At 40.4% G+C, this 16,895-nt stretch overlaps 1 protein-coding gene across 1 annotated transcript in view; it reads right to left on the minus strand.

Annotated features, from left to right (window-relative positions):
- Positions 1-3,104: 3,104 nt before the first annotated feature.
- LOC104161771 (metabotropic glutamate receptor 1-like) overlaps positions 3,105-16,895 on the minus strand; it is a gene marked incomplete at both ends in the record, with an annotated part of 28,674 nt that continues 14,883 nt past the window's right edge. The window contains 3 exons of the mRNA XM_009700307.1: positions 3,105-3,231; positions 5,095-5,263; positions 11,317-11,563. Coding sequence (XP_009698609.1) covers positions 3,105-3,231; positions 5,095-5,263; positions 11,317-11,563 — 543 coding nt within the window. The remainder of the gene's footprint in view (positions 3,232-5,094; positions 5,264-11,316; positions 11,564-16,895) is intronic.

Raw genomic sequence — 16,895 nt, forward strand, 5'->3', positions numbered from 1 at the left:
ATTAAACTGTTCTTATCTCAACCTATGGGGTTTACCTTTTGTCAATTCTCCTCCTCACCCCACTGCGGGGGGGAGGAGTGAGTGTCTGTGTGGTGCTGAGTTGCCATCTGGGGTTAAACCACAACAAGGTTTTAAAAAAAAAACCAACACAAAAATCCCCCCCAAACCCACAACAACTAACCCAAACCTCAGAAAACCCAGAGAATTCGTGGCAAAAGCTTCACAGTTAAAAGTTTCTAATAAAAAGCAGTGTGGTAACTTTCATCTACTATTTTCCTTGCACTTTCACCATGAATCATTTCCTAGAGCAGAAGGCTAATCAATTTTTTAATGATTTTTTAAAAAAAATTATATTCATACTGCAAGGCCAATGAGACAATCCAGGATGTTTTCTAAGGTCATTAACACATCCCAGGTAACTGATGGCCCCAAACCTTTATGATTCATTTCATAATAACTCTATAAAACTTCCTGTCCTGTCTTGTTTTATTGCTTATTTAAGATGATTTGTGTAAACTGGGTTTACTAGCTTGACATTCGTTCTTCTTATATTAGATTCTGATACTATAAAAGATATCTCTTCTTCTTGGCACAAGGCCTTAGCTACTGGGTTTAGTGACTATTTGTCAGGTCAGGTTTTTATCATCTGTGGTGAGAAAACCGTTGTGCCTGCTGACTCCATTTCACTGAATACATATTTAGGGGAAACAATCTAAAAAAAAAAAGTACATTTAAAAATAAAATTAAAATGTCAGGAAAGGATTGCTGAGCAACAGAGACTGATTTCAAACAGAGAGAAGGAGCACCTTGAAAAGCATGTCTTAGGAAATGGCTTAGTATGTGCTTCACGTTTCTTAAAGGGACTAAGGATTTTAGAGCCTCCATCTGTAATGGAAAATGAGACTAAAACTGCATACACGTTTAGCATTTAAGATTTAAGGCAAAGGGAAAAACAATCTGAAATGTGATATGTTAACCTCTGTGTCTAGATGCCATGGTGACTGGCAGGATATGAATACAGCACACAAAAGCAAGCTATAAAAACACATTTGATAGGAGAAATCCTGGCAAGAAAAAAGAATTCCAAATTAAATGGTACCAATAGTGACTCCCACGAAGTTAAAGAGCCAGAGTTTATCTAGCTCAGCCTCCCTTTTCTAAAGGTCAGGATGGCATCAGCTTCTCTTCACAATTTCATACTACAATTCAAGTAAATGAATTGCAGGGGTTAAAAAAAGAAGGTTTTTTTGTCAATAAGACAGACTGAAGAAGCTGTGCAAGAGCAGACTGCCATTTTAATGTTCTCTAGGAAATCAGTCGATGGCTATGCTGTCATTTGGCTGACACTACTGTGATTTTGGAACAGCAGCAGTCCAGTCTCCTTGCTGAGAAGAAACACAAATCAGCAGGTCATCTACTGATTTCATTAAAAGTTAATAGATTGCAACATGCCCCTGAGATTTTTTCCAGCACTGATGCTTTCCTAAACTCCTTTCAGCAGTGCCTGTCATTTTGACATGACCCCTTTTGAGCTATTTTGGGCAGCTGGTAGCACTGAACCATATTTGCTCAAGTGCACATTGATCTCTCACTAGGTTCTTGTCCTGCCATATTGATTAAAAAGAAGTCCCAGTTTTCTTCCCTGAATAGCAGATACAAACAGTTCTGTGAACCTCCAAGACTAACAGAACCTGGTTGTGTATGGATATTTGCTTTAAAATTAGCAGACACTGGTGTCCTAGGTGGTGGGAGTTGAATGTGAGCTTTGCTAATGGTCAGGACATTTAGGTGTCCAGTAATACAAGATGGTTTTCCACAACTGGGGCTCTTGCAGAAGGTATTTTTCAAGAACTCCACTTCCTACAACCCGCTTACACAAAACTTGAAGGAACTGAATGAGCACTGAGATTTCTGTATCCTGACAAATCAGTTTGAAGAAGATTCAGTTGCACACTGGGGAGGGGGGGAGAGAGAGAGAGAGGGGTTTAGGGTGAGAGGCATGGGATATAGACAGATACACACATACCTGGGACGTGACCATAGCTTATTTTCCATAGAAAACCAAGATAGACAATGGGTCAAGTTCCCCAGTTCACTGTGATTAATAATATATTTTTAGCTGGAGAAGTGGCCAGCTTTGCTTCTCAAAACAAATCCTCCAAAGCTCACTTGCCTCCAGTGACTAGCTTAACATTATCTCTTGGAACTATTTAATCAAGGTTTGAGTACTTCGTCTATGTGTTAAATGCTGCAGCAACAGGCACAGTTTTGATCTTCAGCTAGGTAGTCAGGTTGTTGCTCTGACTAGGAACGATGTCCTGCTGAATACTGGTAGCCAAGATTTGCAGATACAGCATAGGGCAGAGGTGCCTGTAGTCTTTTACAGTGATACAAAGCAAACCCCAAGGTCAAAGTGGTGCTTCTCAGTGCATTAAATCTCTTTTCCTGGGGTCATGGTTACTGCAAAGCTCAGAGCAGGTGTGGAGGTTGACCTTGATAGGTACAAAATAACAGAAGAATGCCATAGCATACAACTCCTCCAAAGCATGTACACGGGGGAGACCAATTTTAGCTGTTTCTTTTTCTTCTGCTAGCCTTTCTTCGGATTTTGTTGATGTTCCTCTTTCTGGTGAGTGCAGTGAAAATGATCTTTATACCAAACAAAAGTCTGGTAGTCATTTACTGAATGCACTGAAATCCCAGACAAAGTATTACTAGTTGCATGGTAGAATGATCAGAAAGAGTATCAAGTCAATCTGACAAGGATGCACTGAGCTCTGGCGATAATCACTGCTAAAATTGCAGGAAATGCTGCTAAGTTCATTAGTAGTATTAACAGCTTTAGTACTGCTTATGTTAACTGAAGGGGAGGAACAGACAGAATACGTCATTTCTTCTTGGTACAAATTTTGCCGTCTTTATTGTCACTGCTGTTGAACTGAGCCAAAAGACATTGCCCTTTTCACTCACCCTAAACTGCATCGATATGTGTGTTTAAGTGTGTACCTTTAACATCTCTGCATGCTGCCACCTTACTCTCCACCACACACCGTTCACCTTGTGCCCTGTCAAATGGGAATGCTTTTGGAGGGACACGTCCCTACCTGTCAGGTCAGCGTTCGGCCACCAGCCAAGCTCACAGGCTTTACATGTGAATTCATCCTGAACAAATTCATTCTCCTTGCAAGCAGTGCAAATCCAGCAGCAACTCACTTCTCCCTTCCTGATCACCTGTAATGCAAAACACATCCTCAGCTATGATCCTCTGTAAGACACCACAGAAGCCCCCCCAGCAAACAGGTACCACCTGCACTGTTCCAATGACAGGATTCCTGTGTACGGCACATTTCAAACAACTAGAAAACATGAATCCTGATTCTATATCTACCCCTGCATGTTAAAATTTGTGCTTAGGAGTTCAGGGATGATCTCTGGGGGCAATTCTATTTTGTTTGGGGGGAGCAGTTCTGAGTTAAAAGTACAAAACCATTTTCCCTTTGGTACCGAGGCATGGTGAGTGTTATATTTTCAGTTAAACTTGAGAAGAGGTTTAATCTGAGAGATGGTTCAGGTCAGAACAAGTAGCTCAGCCCACGCTTATTATCTATTGCATAGTAAAAAGCGCTAAACAAAGTCAAAGGTTAGAACAAAGAGTGATTCACACATACACACACATATACACACACACACACATAAATTCTGATTTACATTGAAGTCCCTTTGGGGCTCATTACACTAGTGAAAATAGAAATTCAAACAAGAGCAAATTAAAAAATCTACTTCTGAAAGGATGTAAAGGGTCCTAGTAGAAAATAAAACCAGTATGTGGTGACCAAGAGCATGCTTTTGAACAGCTCTTTTGGAGACAAATGTCGCTGAAAGCTGTATCCTTCTCTGCCGTGAAGGCTGCTAAGTGTAATGATCCAATGTTGAAAAGATAGTTTCCTCGTCTTGACTGCTAGTTTCATCATATTGAGGCTGAAAGAAAAATTAAGGATGTCTCCAGCTCATGGGGCTCCAACAAAGACTCTGGCTCTGTTTGCCACAAAGGAGGAATCCAGCCTTCTCTCCAGGATCCTCCTTTCCATCTATATGCAGAGCTAAGTGCAGTAGTGAAATACGAAATGTTTGTTTTATTGAATGCTGGCTTTGTGGGCTTTTTTGTTAACATTTCCTCCTGCAGTCTGTGGAGAGAGTCCAATAGACTTCAATGGGAGCCGAAGCTGGCATTTTGTATGCATGGTGTTTACATATACACACATACACAAACTGCACAATCTCAAAAACAGGGAAAAGATGTTTTGGAGGGTAGTAAATACCCATAATGTTTCCCCTCCAAGATTGTTGGAGTATGTCACTACGCCTTTGCCAAATCATCAATCACTTATTGCTTAGAGTAGCAATATAGAATTAAAAAGCTGCAAATGTGCTTATTAAATGAAATTAGAAAGGAAGGTCTGCCCTAAGGTGATTTTCCTGGATGGGCTTCTTGCCATTTTAAACTTACTGCATCCATACCATTTTGATAGTGGTGGAACATGTCTTTATGTCATCCAGACATGGCAGGTGGCAAATTATTTGTAGGTTGATAGAAGTGCTACTGTTTGGTAAACACAGAGTGATTTCATTTGTGTTTCCATACCTCCTGTTGTGAACATGAGAAACAAAGATACAAATAGGCTTTTTTTTTTTTTTTTTTCCCCCTTTTTCTTGCAGGTGTTATTGCTGGAACAAAACACTGGATTCCCATGGGTCACATTATTTTCAGGATCAGCCCGCAAGTGAATCACAGCCACTGGCTGTGGTAGGCAATGACTAAGTGAAAATCTTGTTCTTTCTCTCATAAGGTGAAATTCAAATCCTGTCACACTAGAAGACTCTGCATGACTACAAAGGGCAATTTTAGAAAACATGGGCCTGTATATGGGATTGCAAGAGTAAGATGTTAGTCTAGGAGTCTTTTTATACTTTTGGCTTTCCTGAAGAAAAGGAAGTCCTATCCCTTGGCTTGAAAGAAGCTTGCCTGGGTTTAGGGAAAAAACACTGACTGGTTATTCACATTTCTATAGCCGAAAGTAAGCGTCTGAGGCACACCTTAATCTGGCCCTTCAAGCAAGGCTCGCTGCACACCGATCGCACCATTCCACTCTTGTTCATCTGAATCCTGTAGTCGTCGATGTTGAGCACGCCCTCGTGCCAGGTCCCAATGAGGACGTAGTCGTAGCGGTTGGGCTCTATGTACTGCAGGTTCATGATGTCATACCTGCAAGGGGAAAAAGAGAGAGCGAGTCACTGTCCTGCAACACGAAGGATAAAAATTTACCTTGCCCTTCTCCTTCTGCCTCCGTAAATATTCACGTCATCCCGTAACACCAGGGACTCGAATGAAAACACCAAATACTGTAGGATTTGCAGCAGAATCATGGGACAGCTCTGATTGCCATACAATCACTGATTCCCTGCCCTGCTTACATAAAAATGTGGGTAAAACTTGTGTGTCCAGGAAGAACTGCACATCAAAGACAGCAAGCTCTGCTAAAGAGGCACATGTAGGCACTCTCTGGACGATGTGGTTTTCAGCCATTTTTCAAGATGTCTTTAACATTCGCTTGGTGCCTACATACAGGCTGGTTGCAGTACAGCCCCTGCTGGGAGCTCTAAAGTCATCAGTAGAAATGCTCAACCAACCTGAACTGGTACGCCGTAAGTTAACTGTAAGCACTGGTCCAACTGTTTGTATTACCCAGCCCAGTGAGACTGTCAGGAGAAGTTAGTGGCTCAGGCACAAAATTTACTTCCTTGCCCTAGGCAAGTAGGATAGAACTTCCCAAGGCTAACGTAAAGGAAGCATAACACACTGCTACAATAACCATTCCCCTTCCTGCCTCCATCATTGCCTTCCATGTGTTGGGCCTGGTGTGGGCACATCCCTTACTGCTCATTATTCTGCTCGTTCTTTAACCCACAGAATGTGGCTTGGGCAAAGCAGTGATTAAGTGTGGTGATTTGCTAGTAGGAAATGAGCAAGAATGAGAGAATGAATATTAGAGAGTGCACAGAGAAGAAGAACCACAAAAGAAGCTGGACCTACAGGTTGGCCTCTTAAGATGAGAAGGGGGAGAGCTTTGTGTAAAAAGGGACAAGAGAAAGAGGGTTGCGAACCAGAAATCAGCACTGGAGCTGAAAATCACAAAGCATCTTCTGTTTTCCAAGCCTGGGAGTTACTGCCTTGTTTTTCTCTACTGGATTCTCTCAGTCTCTGGGGAAAAAAAATCTTTTGTTTATAATGAGAGTTGCTAATCTGTATGCACATTAAGAATGAAAGGTAAGCAGAGTATGAGCCATAAATAAAGCTAGGATGCTCGGTTGTGGGCAAAGAGACATATCCATTTCTTTCTTTTCCCTGCTGAGGTTCAAAGATGCAAAATTTCAACTCTCTGCACTTCAGAGAGGAAAGAGGTGCTAGAATTACTCTCTAGGTGTCTGTTTTTCTTAACTGAGTCTTTGGGATCTCTCTAGTTAAAGATGATTTAAAGAATGCATATTTACAGCTGCGTTTAGACCTCCGTCTTGCAAATACGCACGCTGAGACAATGTCAGGGTCACTACAGAGCTCCACCGAATCACATGGGAAAAGGGACTCTTGCCACTGAGCTCAGCAGAGCTCCAAGCAGGAGGCAGCTCCACTCGTTGGCAATCAGCTACTAATTGAGGAGTTGCTTAGAAAAGGGGTAAATTTCAGTTTCGCTGGGAAACAATTCCTTCTCAGATCCCAGTTCTTGCAAAGGAAGAACATAAAAAAAGGAGTGCTCTGTTCAGGACTGCGAAGAATCAGGATAGCAAGAAGCAGTAAGCGCCAGGCAGTTTGTCATGTAGACTCAACAGACAGGAGTAAAATTGAGCAGGAACGTACATGCCTCTTCCTAGCAAGAACCACCTACTTGGGTTTTAGTGTGACCTTGTATTAGACTGATACAAAATCAGTTACTCTGACTGGAAAAAGAATTCAGGAAGGGGAAGAAAAGGTTACTAAAACCTCATATTCCCTTAACGGAATTTTTGAGCCTGCACAGATTGTTTTCATTTTTGCAAAAATATATTACAAGGCACAGCGTGGCATTAATGCAATATCAATCAAGAGTTGGCAATTTCAGGGATATGATTTTAGGTTGAAAGTCATTCTTACGTTTTCTTATAATACTGTTCCCTTCTCTATCAGTTATCTGTCAAAGAATAAATTATGGAGCCTAAAAGCTCGTACACAGTCTTTCATATGACAAGTTGTAGTACAATGTTTGCAGCTTTGATATGCAGCTTGAATTTTAAGTGGAAAAATGTGGTCTCACAAATACACTTGGTATAAGGACACGTGCTTAAGTTCTTTATCCTTTCCTTCATTTCCTTAATGACAAATTTCTGCTTTGAGTAAGGACAAGTTGAGTGCCGGAATACCTCCGGCTACATGTTCACATGTTCACACATGTACAACTTTAACAGTTTTAGGTTGTGTCCAAGCTAAAAATTATTATCCCAAAAGAAGTGGCTTTGACAAGAGTTGTGAAGCTGTAAGAGAATGAGGACGGTGGAGGCAGCTGGATTTCACACACATATGGCAGCATCTACAGAAGCCATGAAAACATTCTGCAGATAAGAAAACGAACCCTTCTTTTAATATAAGAGCAAGCTCTCTGGTATATCGCAAAATGACGCGACCAAATAGGTGGTGTCATATGAACAAGTTACTTGTGAGGTGAGCCGGACCATTAGCCACACAGGTTAATGGTCACAGGCATGCTCTTACTCTAGCTAGTCTGAGAGAGCTGGGGTTACCTTTTTCCACAGCCGTAATACCAGACTGGCAGTGAGGTTTGCTATCCTGGAAGGCAGAACGGAAAACAGCAATGCTGAGCAACGCTGGGATGTAAGTGGCCAAAACAACCACCCATGAAGCCAAACTCTAAAACAACCGCATATATTTCACCAAAAAAACCCCCTTTATATACAAATTTGAAGCCTTTGCATCATACATTAGATAATTTACTCAAAGCATTGGAGTAGATAGAGTTGCCATGTCTGAAGTCAGAACAGCTACTGGAAATTTTGAACTAGATAGACATTTGTGGGTCTCCATCCAGGTCTAGTTAAGGTAAAATGAACAACAACGTTTCTGTTAGCTTGTGAACCTCAGCATTTCTCCACACATCAGAGGTCGATTGTAGGGGTTGCAAGTTCTCCTGCCCATTGTCACATAAGGTTTTGTGGTCCAAGGTCTACACAAATTGTTTATGCTAGAGAGATAAGTTTCCTCGTACCTGCCATAAGCTAAAAGCAGGCAGTTACCCTAGAATAGACAAGAGCTTGAAACGGATCTGTTCCCTGCCCCTTGCATAGGCCCAGAGAAGGACGTGGTGTTGACTACTGCATCCCTCACACCTTCTCCATCCATTTCTGGGAATCTGAGCGACATGATTACTACTGAGAAAGGAAATGGAAGGTACTCAATGAAAGTAAAAAGTTCAGCAATTTTACTAGCATGTTCTTAATGACAGCATAGCAAGCACATACTGTTGATTTGCCAGAGCTACATCCACATCATTTTTCCCAGAGGCAGAGCAGTCAGTTAAGTGACTGTGTTTGTGTCCTTCTGATAAAGGTCTGCTTCACATTTCTGCATAAAACTTCTTCAAAGAAAAGATTCTGCATAGAAGAAATAAGCCTTTGAAAAAGTGCTTCACGTTTTCTAATCTCATTTTGGTAAAAGCTTGAAACCATGAATTGAGCCTGAGATAGAGAGTTATCTCTAAACAAATAGTTAAGGTTTGATGAAGCTGTAAGGGGTTCAAAACAGGAAATTATGTGAGCATCTGGCAAACATAACTACAGGTATCTCTGTCACCTCTACCCGTGATGATCGTAACTAGCAGCTTCTGAGAGTCAATTGCTCAAAGAATCTCACAGATTATGATAATGAAGTATGAGGAAGGCTGCTGCCTTCTAAGAAGGAATATTGATTTATTCCATTCCATTGATTTGTTCACATGATATGGTAAAGTAATATCAAAAAACTTTTTACATATTTGTGTGATATTCTTGCACTGGCATAGAAAAGCTAAAAACCTAGGAAATTTCAGATCTGGTCCTCTTTGCTTTATTTAGGTGTTGTATGTGGCGTTTATCTTTCCATTTTGCTGAGGTACAAAAGCTTTTTTAGGTATTGATACAGTGGTATGGTCTGTTCCCTCATCCACAGAGAGCTTTTCCGTGTGGAGCTGTGGAAACACTAGGGCTAATCTGGAGCTAAATACAGTTCTGCATGGGCATAAACTATTGCTGGCATACAAAGACCTGACAGACTGTACAGATCACATACATGTCACATACACATCACCATTCCCCGATACAATATTGCTCACGTTATAAATGCCACAGACTAATCCAAGGATTCTAGCATGAATAACAAAAAGGTTAATAGAACTTTCTTACCCAAACTTGCTAACTCCAGCTGTGAAAATATAAATGAGGAAAACCCAAGAAAACTACCTAAAATAACTCATCAAATTCTAAATAGGCCAGGGAATCAAGAGAAATGAACTTTGCTATAGACCAAAATGACAGATGGAATAAATTCTATCCTTCTGAGCTACTCGGGGAAATATCCTGATATAAACCCTCCTATATTTTGAATTCAGGAACTATTCATTCTAATTCTATGCTTGGTACTGATGAGAGTTGCGGAAATGCTCTCGGGTGACAAGATAATAAATAAGATTTGGGCTAAAATTGAAAAGTTACAGCTAAACATCGAATCAAATAACTTACAGGCAGACAATGCAGCATGTGCAAAGCTGGAGCAATGTTTTTATGGAGATAAATAATGTGTAATAAACTTAAAGCTACACTAAGCAGTAATTTCTCTGTATTATCTAAATTATATCTGCAAAGACTTGATTTGTGCATTTGTGTCAATAAGTATGTGTTTGCCTGTAACGGAATTGCTTGCCTCTACTTTCAAAGACTGACCTAGCTCACCTCTGCCTTTGACTAAAAAAATCTCAAGTATACAACACTCAACAAGAAGACCAAACTGACCAGCTTTTTATTACTATTTAAATGTAGCAAGCTGTTTAAATATAACACGCAATGCAAATAGTAAAAAAGTTGGTCAGTGCTGCTAATAAAGGCTGTTAATAGAGATAAGAGTTGCTTTAAGGCCACGGTGTCTTACAAATACTCCTTGAAGGCATGTGCCAGACTGCAAACTCGTTTGTTCCAGAGCCCTCTCTTTGTGCAGCGTTGGCACTCAGCTGCATTTATGCAATAAGCCCAAAGATGGAGTGAGAGAGTCTTTTATAACACTTTAATAACTCAGTAGGAAAACTAACTTCAACGAAGTAACCCCTGAGTAGGTTTCCGTTAACAATGGATTGTGTATTTCAGTAGCTGAATTAAACTTCTTTATAAAGAAAAGCCAAAACCAAAAAACAACCTCAAAAATAAATCCATCTGGGAGGCGTCACCCTTAAAATGGTTGGACAGAGCCAACAGAACTAAATGAAGAGGAAAACCTTTCTGTCCGCTGGCTCCCATAACAGAAACAAAGGCGACGTCCAAGTCCACAAAGTTGCTGTCTCACCCATTGCTCGGGTGTGTGCCGTGTCTGCTAGGGAGGGCAGAGAGTAGCAGTTACCGCAGCTGGGATTCACCGTACCCCAAATGAGCGAAACACAGTACCCTCTGGCCAAATAAAAAATAATTACTTGTCCTGCTCTGCTCGGACCTATCTTTAAACTCTGGGACAGCTGATCTTATTTGGAGTGAAACAAGTTAAGGAGAGCATGCAGGAGTTTGCCAAGTAGAACTGAATAGTCTCTGGCAAGGATGCAGGAGAGGTCTGGTTGGAAAAAGACGTGCTCTACAGTCCTAGCTTCAAAACTTCAGCAAGCAAATGCTTCCTTAAATTTCAATCACTCACATTAGGCTTTATACATATCAAAACCCTTGTGCTGAGCCCCAGTGCTACCTGAGACACAAAAAGTCTGTGAGATACAAGGTTTGTCCTCTCCTGAAACACTAGAAATTTTGCAGGCTGTACTGTAGTTCCTGCCCCAAGATGAGCTGTAGCTATCAATATATCATGTGTTACCACTGGTATTCCTGGCTATTGGTAAGACTAATCCAGATAACTCCATTTACATCTCGCAGTAAGCATGCGGTATGCTTCAGCAAAACAGCCAAAGAAATCTCCATCACCAAACCCAGCAACATACCCCCTTCCCAACACGTGGTTGAATCAGTTGAGATGAAATGTCTCTTTACCTTCCAGGGGCATCTCCCTTTTCATCAAACCAAACTTCTTCTCCAGAAACACCGATGAATGAGGATTTCAGGAGGAACTCCAAGAGCTTGCTGCCATCGATTGGCTTCATAGCATCACACAGCCCAACATGTCCAGGGCAAAGGGAATGATGCATATTTTGTAGTCCATGAGCCATAGCATATATAGCATTGATGACAAATCCCATTTTACTGTCCTGCACATAATTTTCTTCTAGGCTCTCGTTGCCTAAAATAGTAAGAAACAAGTGTTGTTATAAACAAAGATGAAATAACATGAAAATATGAAAAAGCAATGAGATATAAAAAGGGATTTTCTTATTTCTCTTATAAGAAGAAATATATGCTTCTCTTTAGAAGCGTAAACAAGGTGCCAGCCAGGGATTTTAATAACATTAAAAAAATATGTACTTTTTTTCCTAGAAATCTTTACTTCATTCAAAGTGAAATGCCTCATGAAAAAGCACCATTTTAATAAAATTGTCAGCTTTAATTTGTTCTTTTTGGATTTTTTCCTTGTCATTCCACAGTGTTACGTACGCGAAGAAGGGTTAAACAGCCCAGCATCTAGCATTTCAGCTAAAACAATTTTTAAAAGCAATTTGCTTGTAAATTTGACTTTTTGTCACAGTTAGGGATAATTTTTTTTTTAAAAAAATCTCATGTTTTTGAGGGCCAAGATCACAATGTCCCTTTCAGTGTTAATAAGCAAACAACCTAAATTAGCATCACTTCTCAAGTTATCAGAAATAATAATTTTAGCTAAAAGTAGTAGTAGTAGATATGCCAATTTAGGATTGCTACAGAAAGTCAAACAAAGTTCGTAACGCTAAAAGACTTTTTATGTAACCGCTGTGTGAGCAGACTTTGCAGTCTCTGTCTGTTGATCGAGAACAACACGGCAGGGAGGGTTTTCCCCACACACAGCTTGCAGCTCTGATCGGCTGATGTGCAGGCACTGCCAGAGGATGCCATTTGTGGTCACATTTCACATCAGACCCCGCTGGGTCCCGGCCCGTTCCCTGGCTTCCCATCACGAGCCGGGGAATGCCGTCAGCGCCGACCCCGAGTCACGGCAGACCTGTACTGCAGTGGTCCCCAGGGACCTGGGAGTAAGAAACCTCCCTGTTTTCTTTCCTCTCCCCTGAGTCATTCTATTGCAATATGCTCCTAACCGCAAGATGCTTTTATCTGTAGAACTCCCACGCTACTCGGTGTTTCACAGGCATTTGCAATCCGGTCTCTGTTACTTTGTCTAAGTAACACCTTGTCTGCGCTGGGGTAGTAGGATGTGTGAGAGACTAGGTGTTAACCGTCACTTCTCAAATCCAGGTTGGAGAAGACAGTTATCATTTTAATATGAAGAAAAGAGGAAAATCTGCAAATCCACTGAAACTTTCAAGTTAAACAATAGCTCCTTCCCCTAATGTAGATATGATATGGCTTTTAAATCAAACCACGAAGACCATCCTTACGTTTATCGTTGGAAAAGGCTCTGATTCGGTAGGTCTTCTCAGTTCATTTGCCCTACAACTTGGAAATGTCAACCGAGCGTTTGTTAGGATCATGGAATCAGAGAATGTCCTGAGTCGGAAAGGACCCACTAGGATCATTGAGTCCAGCTCCTGCCTCTGTGCAGGACAACCCCAAAATTCAGAGATCGCAAAGGCAGGGACATCTAGCTTGCTCTCTCTGGGTCTCCCTCACACAGGGCGTTCACTGCAACCAGGCAAGAAAATCTTGCTTCAGTAACTATTTTCCAGATGAGCTGAACATCACAAACCGCTGTGATGGTGAATTAGAAAAGCCCTGTGAAAACAGCATAATCTGACTGAATGAGTTCATGTGCTCCTCTCACTGCCATACATTCACCACCAGCACCACCAAGCAAGGAGCAGCTGGAGAAACATTTCCCAGAGGCCACATATCTGCCACTTTCTTTGCAGGAGAAGGTTCATCGCATGAAACCAAAGCCATTCAGATCCATGTTCAGAAACACAAAGAACAGAAACCTTATATATAAGCTGACACAATACTTACCCAGGGAAGCAGAGAGTATGCCGGTACACGTACCCTCACTGCACAGAGTACGTACGGCATAGGCTAGATGTCTGTTGCCTGAATATGTTGAAACCAACACCATTCAGATCCATGTTCAGAAACACAGAAAGAACAGAAACCTTATATATAAGCTGACACAATACTTACCCAGGGAAGCAGAGAGTATGCCGGTACACGTACCCTCACTGCACAGAGTACGTACGGCATAGGCTAGATGTCTGTTGCCTGAATATGTTAATGTGCAGTCTGAATATACTATCTCTAGGCCTGTTTTATCTGCTGATTAGTCCCTTGGGATTAACACACTGTGAATTTATCACTGATTCTGTTTTTTTGCAGATAGAAAATGAACATGTTCTCCATCCCTATGTGAAAGAGAGGCAGAAAGCCGCTGAGCTGGGCATGGCAGCCCCCTCTTTCTTGTGCAGCTTCTAGGCAGCAATTCATGGAAGAGATCTCGAAGTGACTGATAGTGCACAGCACTCACCATCAACTGTTTTCTACCTGCGAGTTTATCTCAGATACCTCCTTACTTTCTCAATTTGTTAAAAAAAAAAAAGGAACGTAAACATCAGTGACACTGGCAGGAGATAACGATAGCATTCGGATGTGTTTCCTGAGGCAAGCATTCAAACGGCTGCCAGAGGTAGAAAACTAAGTGTAACAGAACTTGCCGATCTTTAAAAAGAGGGCATTTCCCTCAAGTATGTTTTAACTCAGCAAAGCCTGCATTTGGTTTCTCATATTCCAGTATAATATGCATACCTTCAAAGAGAATAAATATTTGACGGTGGGAGGATTTGCTTTTGACTAATTAGGGGTGAACATCTAGCTTACACTAAGGCTCCAAGCATAGAGGTGACTGCCTGAACATCACCTGGAGAAATAATTGTACTGTAGTGGAAAGCAACATGTGAAGCATCATATGGTAATGAATTATCTACAGATCAGTAATATAAACATCCCTATGTGTAAATAAGACATTTTCCAGTAAATCCAGCATAAGAAGCCATGCTTTACCTAAACTTAACTTCCTGCAGTCAAAATCCAATTTATTTCATTTTCATCATTGTAAGTTATCGATATACTTATGCATTGGAGCTTGTAAAAATTCACTTATGACACTCAGTAAGAAATGTGTGGTATTTTTAAAAGAAATGAAATCATGTAATTATGTTCAGTCAGAGACAAAACAGAGGGAATCAATATTTTCATAGGACAGCTTTTCAATAAATGCAAGAACTATATTATGTTTGTTATGGAGCTTCTCTCTAAAGTTGTATTTTTCCTCAGTAGGTCTTTGAAATGTAACGAAGGGCAAAGCATAACTCTGGACTGTGAAACTTTTATTTTTCCTTCCTCTCTCATCCTTTGGAAAAAATGCCATTGATCTACAAAGACTAATTTGAACACTAGGGTTTATTAACATTAAAAATAGAAAAGTATTTTGTTAGCTTTCTTATTTTTTTGTTGTTTTATTTTAGGGACCTTAGCTTTCACTAAGCAAAGAAAAATTGTAAGCCATGTGAGTACTGGATTAATTGAAGTCACTCAAATTAGGCCGTTACTTTTTTGAATGACCTTGAAGAATTCAGGTGTCCTAAATTTCATACTTACTTATTTTTGTATTGGATGCAATGCAAATCTTCCTTTAATAATGTCATTTTAACAGTTCCTCAATAGTCTGGGTCATTTTTTCTTATCATAGTTTTGGTTTTAGTCGTCATTTCTGTCAGTCAATCTTAAAGTTGAAAGAGGAAGAGGGTATATACACACATATACCACTAAAACAAAAAACCAAACATCCCCCTGCCCCAAACACCACACCCTGACTGCACACAACTGAAAAATGCTCCCAACGCTGCTAAAAGTAATAGCTAAGAAGAGGGGGAAGGAAGAGAGGACAGACCAAAATTGCATGACACTCACGGTGAGTCTTTCCTTTTACCATAACGTGCCTCACATCTAACTAACAGGAGCTCCAGCCGGGTACTCAGGAGGACGTGACTGCCAAGCAGCCATGAATTTAGCCTAGTGCGTTTGCTGTGAGGTCGGTGTGGAGCTAACGGCGCTCCCGAGAGCAGAGTGGGGACTGCTGCAATCTCACTTGACAAACTGAAATTAAGAAAAACTAAACATTCAGAATTATGGCTAGAAATGAATTAACTTTGATGTATAAAGTAAAGATAGGAAAAGTCTATGTTAATATACAATAAGAAATTAAGCACAAAGGACTACTTGTTTGCAGTCCTCAGGAAGGCTAGGGCAGGAAGGAATTTGGGATGGAAAGAAATGTAAAAACATTTTGGTTGGGGAATCTGATCAATACCTAGCCAGCTGGTAAATTTTGAACAAACACACACATTTGGTAAACAACACAGTCTGTTCACAGATGACTCTTGATTAGAATAAAAAGCCCAAAGTCTGTTGAATTAAAATTGTTATAAATGATAATGTTTCATCTGGAATTTGTAGCTGTCCTTCCCGGGATTGATATGCTTCGTGGGTAGAGAAGACCCGACAAACTTTGACCACAACAAATTTGTGTCATACGATCTTGCAAGGAGCAGGGCAGAAGGCCAACATCCTGAATCCAGTCATTTCAAACCTGAGTCCCTAAAGGTAAGAGCTAAAGATTATTTTGGCAACTAAATGACACATGAAAGGTGATGAACAGACTTAGTTTACTGTGATTTTAGTGGAATTTTAGGATAATTGGCTTCTTAGAAAAATTAGAGCACTTTTATTTGGATGCTTAACTATCTAATTATGGTTTTATCTTTGGACACAGGAGAGAAAATACAAACAGTTCTACATTTCTGTTTTGTCACCAATTCCTTGAAATAAATTGTTTTTCATTTTATTTAGTAATTTCTAATCCTCTGAATGACCATGCCAACCTAAGATGCTATGAAATAATTTTTGCAAAGGGTTTCATTTGTTTAACCTTATTTGCCGTTATTGGTTCAGATATTTTAGAAATATTGCCAGTTTACTCCCTCTTACATTCTATTTACATCTCTTATGTTATCTAACAACAAAGATAACAACAGAATTATTTAAATAATTTCACCTAAAGACACTGCAAAATTAATAACAGAGATTATAATGTCTCTAAATGCAATTAGTATAACGGTGGCGTGTTCAAAACCTGCACAGTAACTCGCTTGTTCTCTTCATATCACCTTCCTAATAACAAGTGCATTCTCTTTGTTAATGTTGTATGGCTGAATAAAATCCTCACGTCTTGATGGTAGAAAGAGGACTTTTGATCACACTGCTACGCTCGTTACGTCCAAACGTAAGTCACAGGCAACAAGTCAGAGGAGTAAAAGTCCATTATTCTGTACGAAAACATCCAAACACCCATCTCGTTCAGCCCACAATCAAATGTACAGCTACAAGAAGTTCTGCAGTTGTGTTTTCAGAAGTAACTGCCTGTTTTCCAGGCAATTCCAGCTGTAGCTGCCTGCCTAGGAGGGAAAGGCCAGGAAATGCCA

The sequence above is a fragment of the Cariama cristata genome, unplaced genomic scaffold, assembly GCF_000690535.1.
Source record: "Cariama cristata isolate BGI_N322 unplaced genomic scaffold, ASM69053v1 scaffold6025, whole genome shotgun sequence".
Lineage (NCBI taxonomy): Eukaryota > Metazoa > Chordata > Aves > Cariamiformes > Cariamidae > Cariama > Cariama cristata.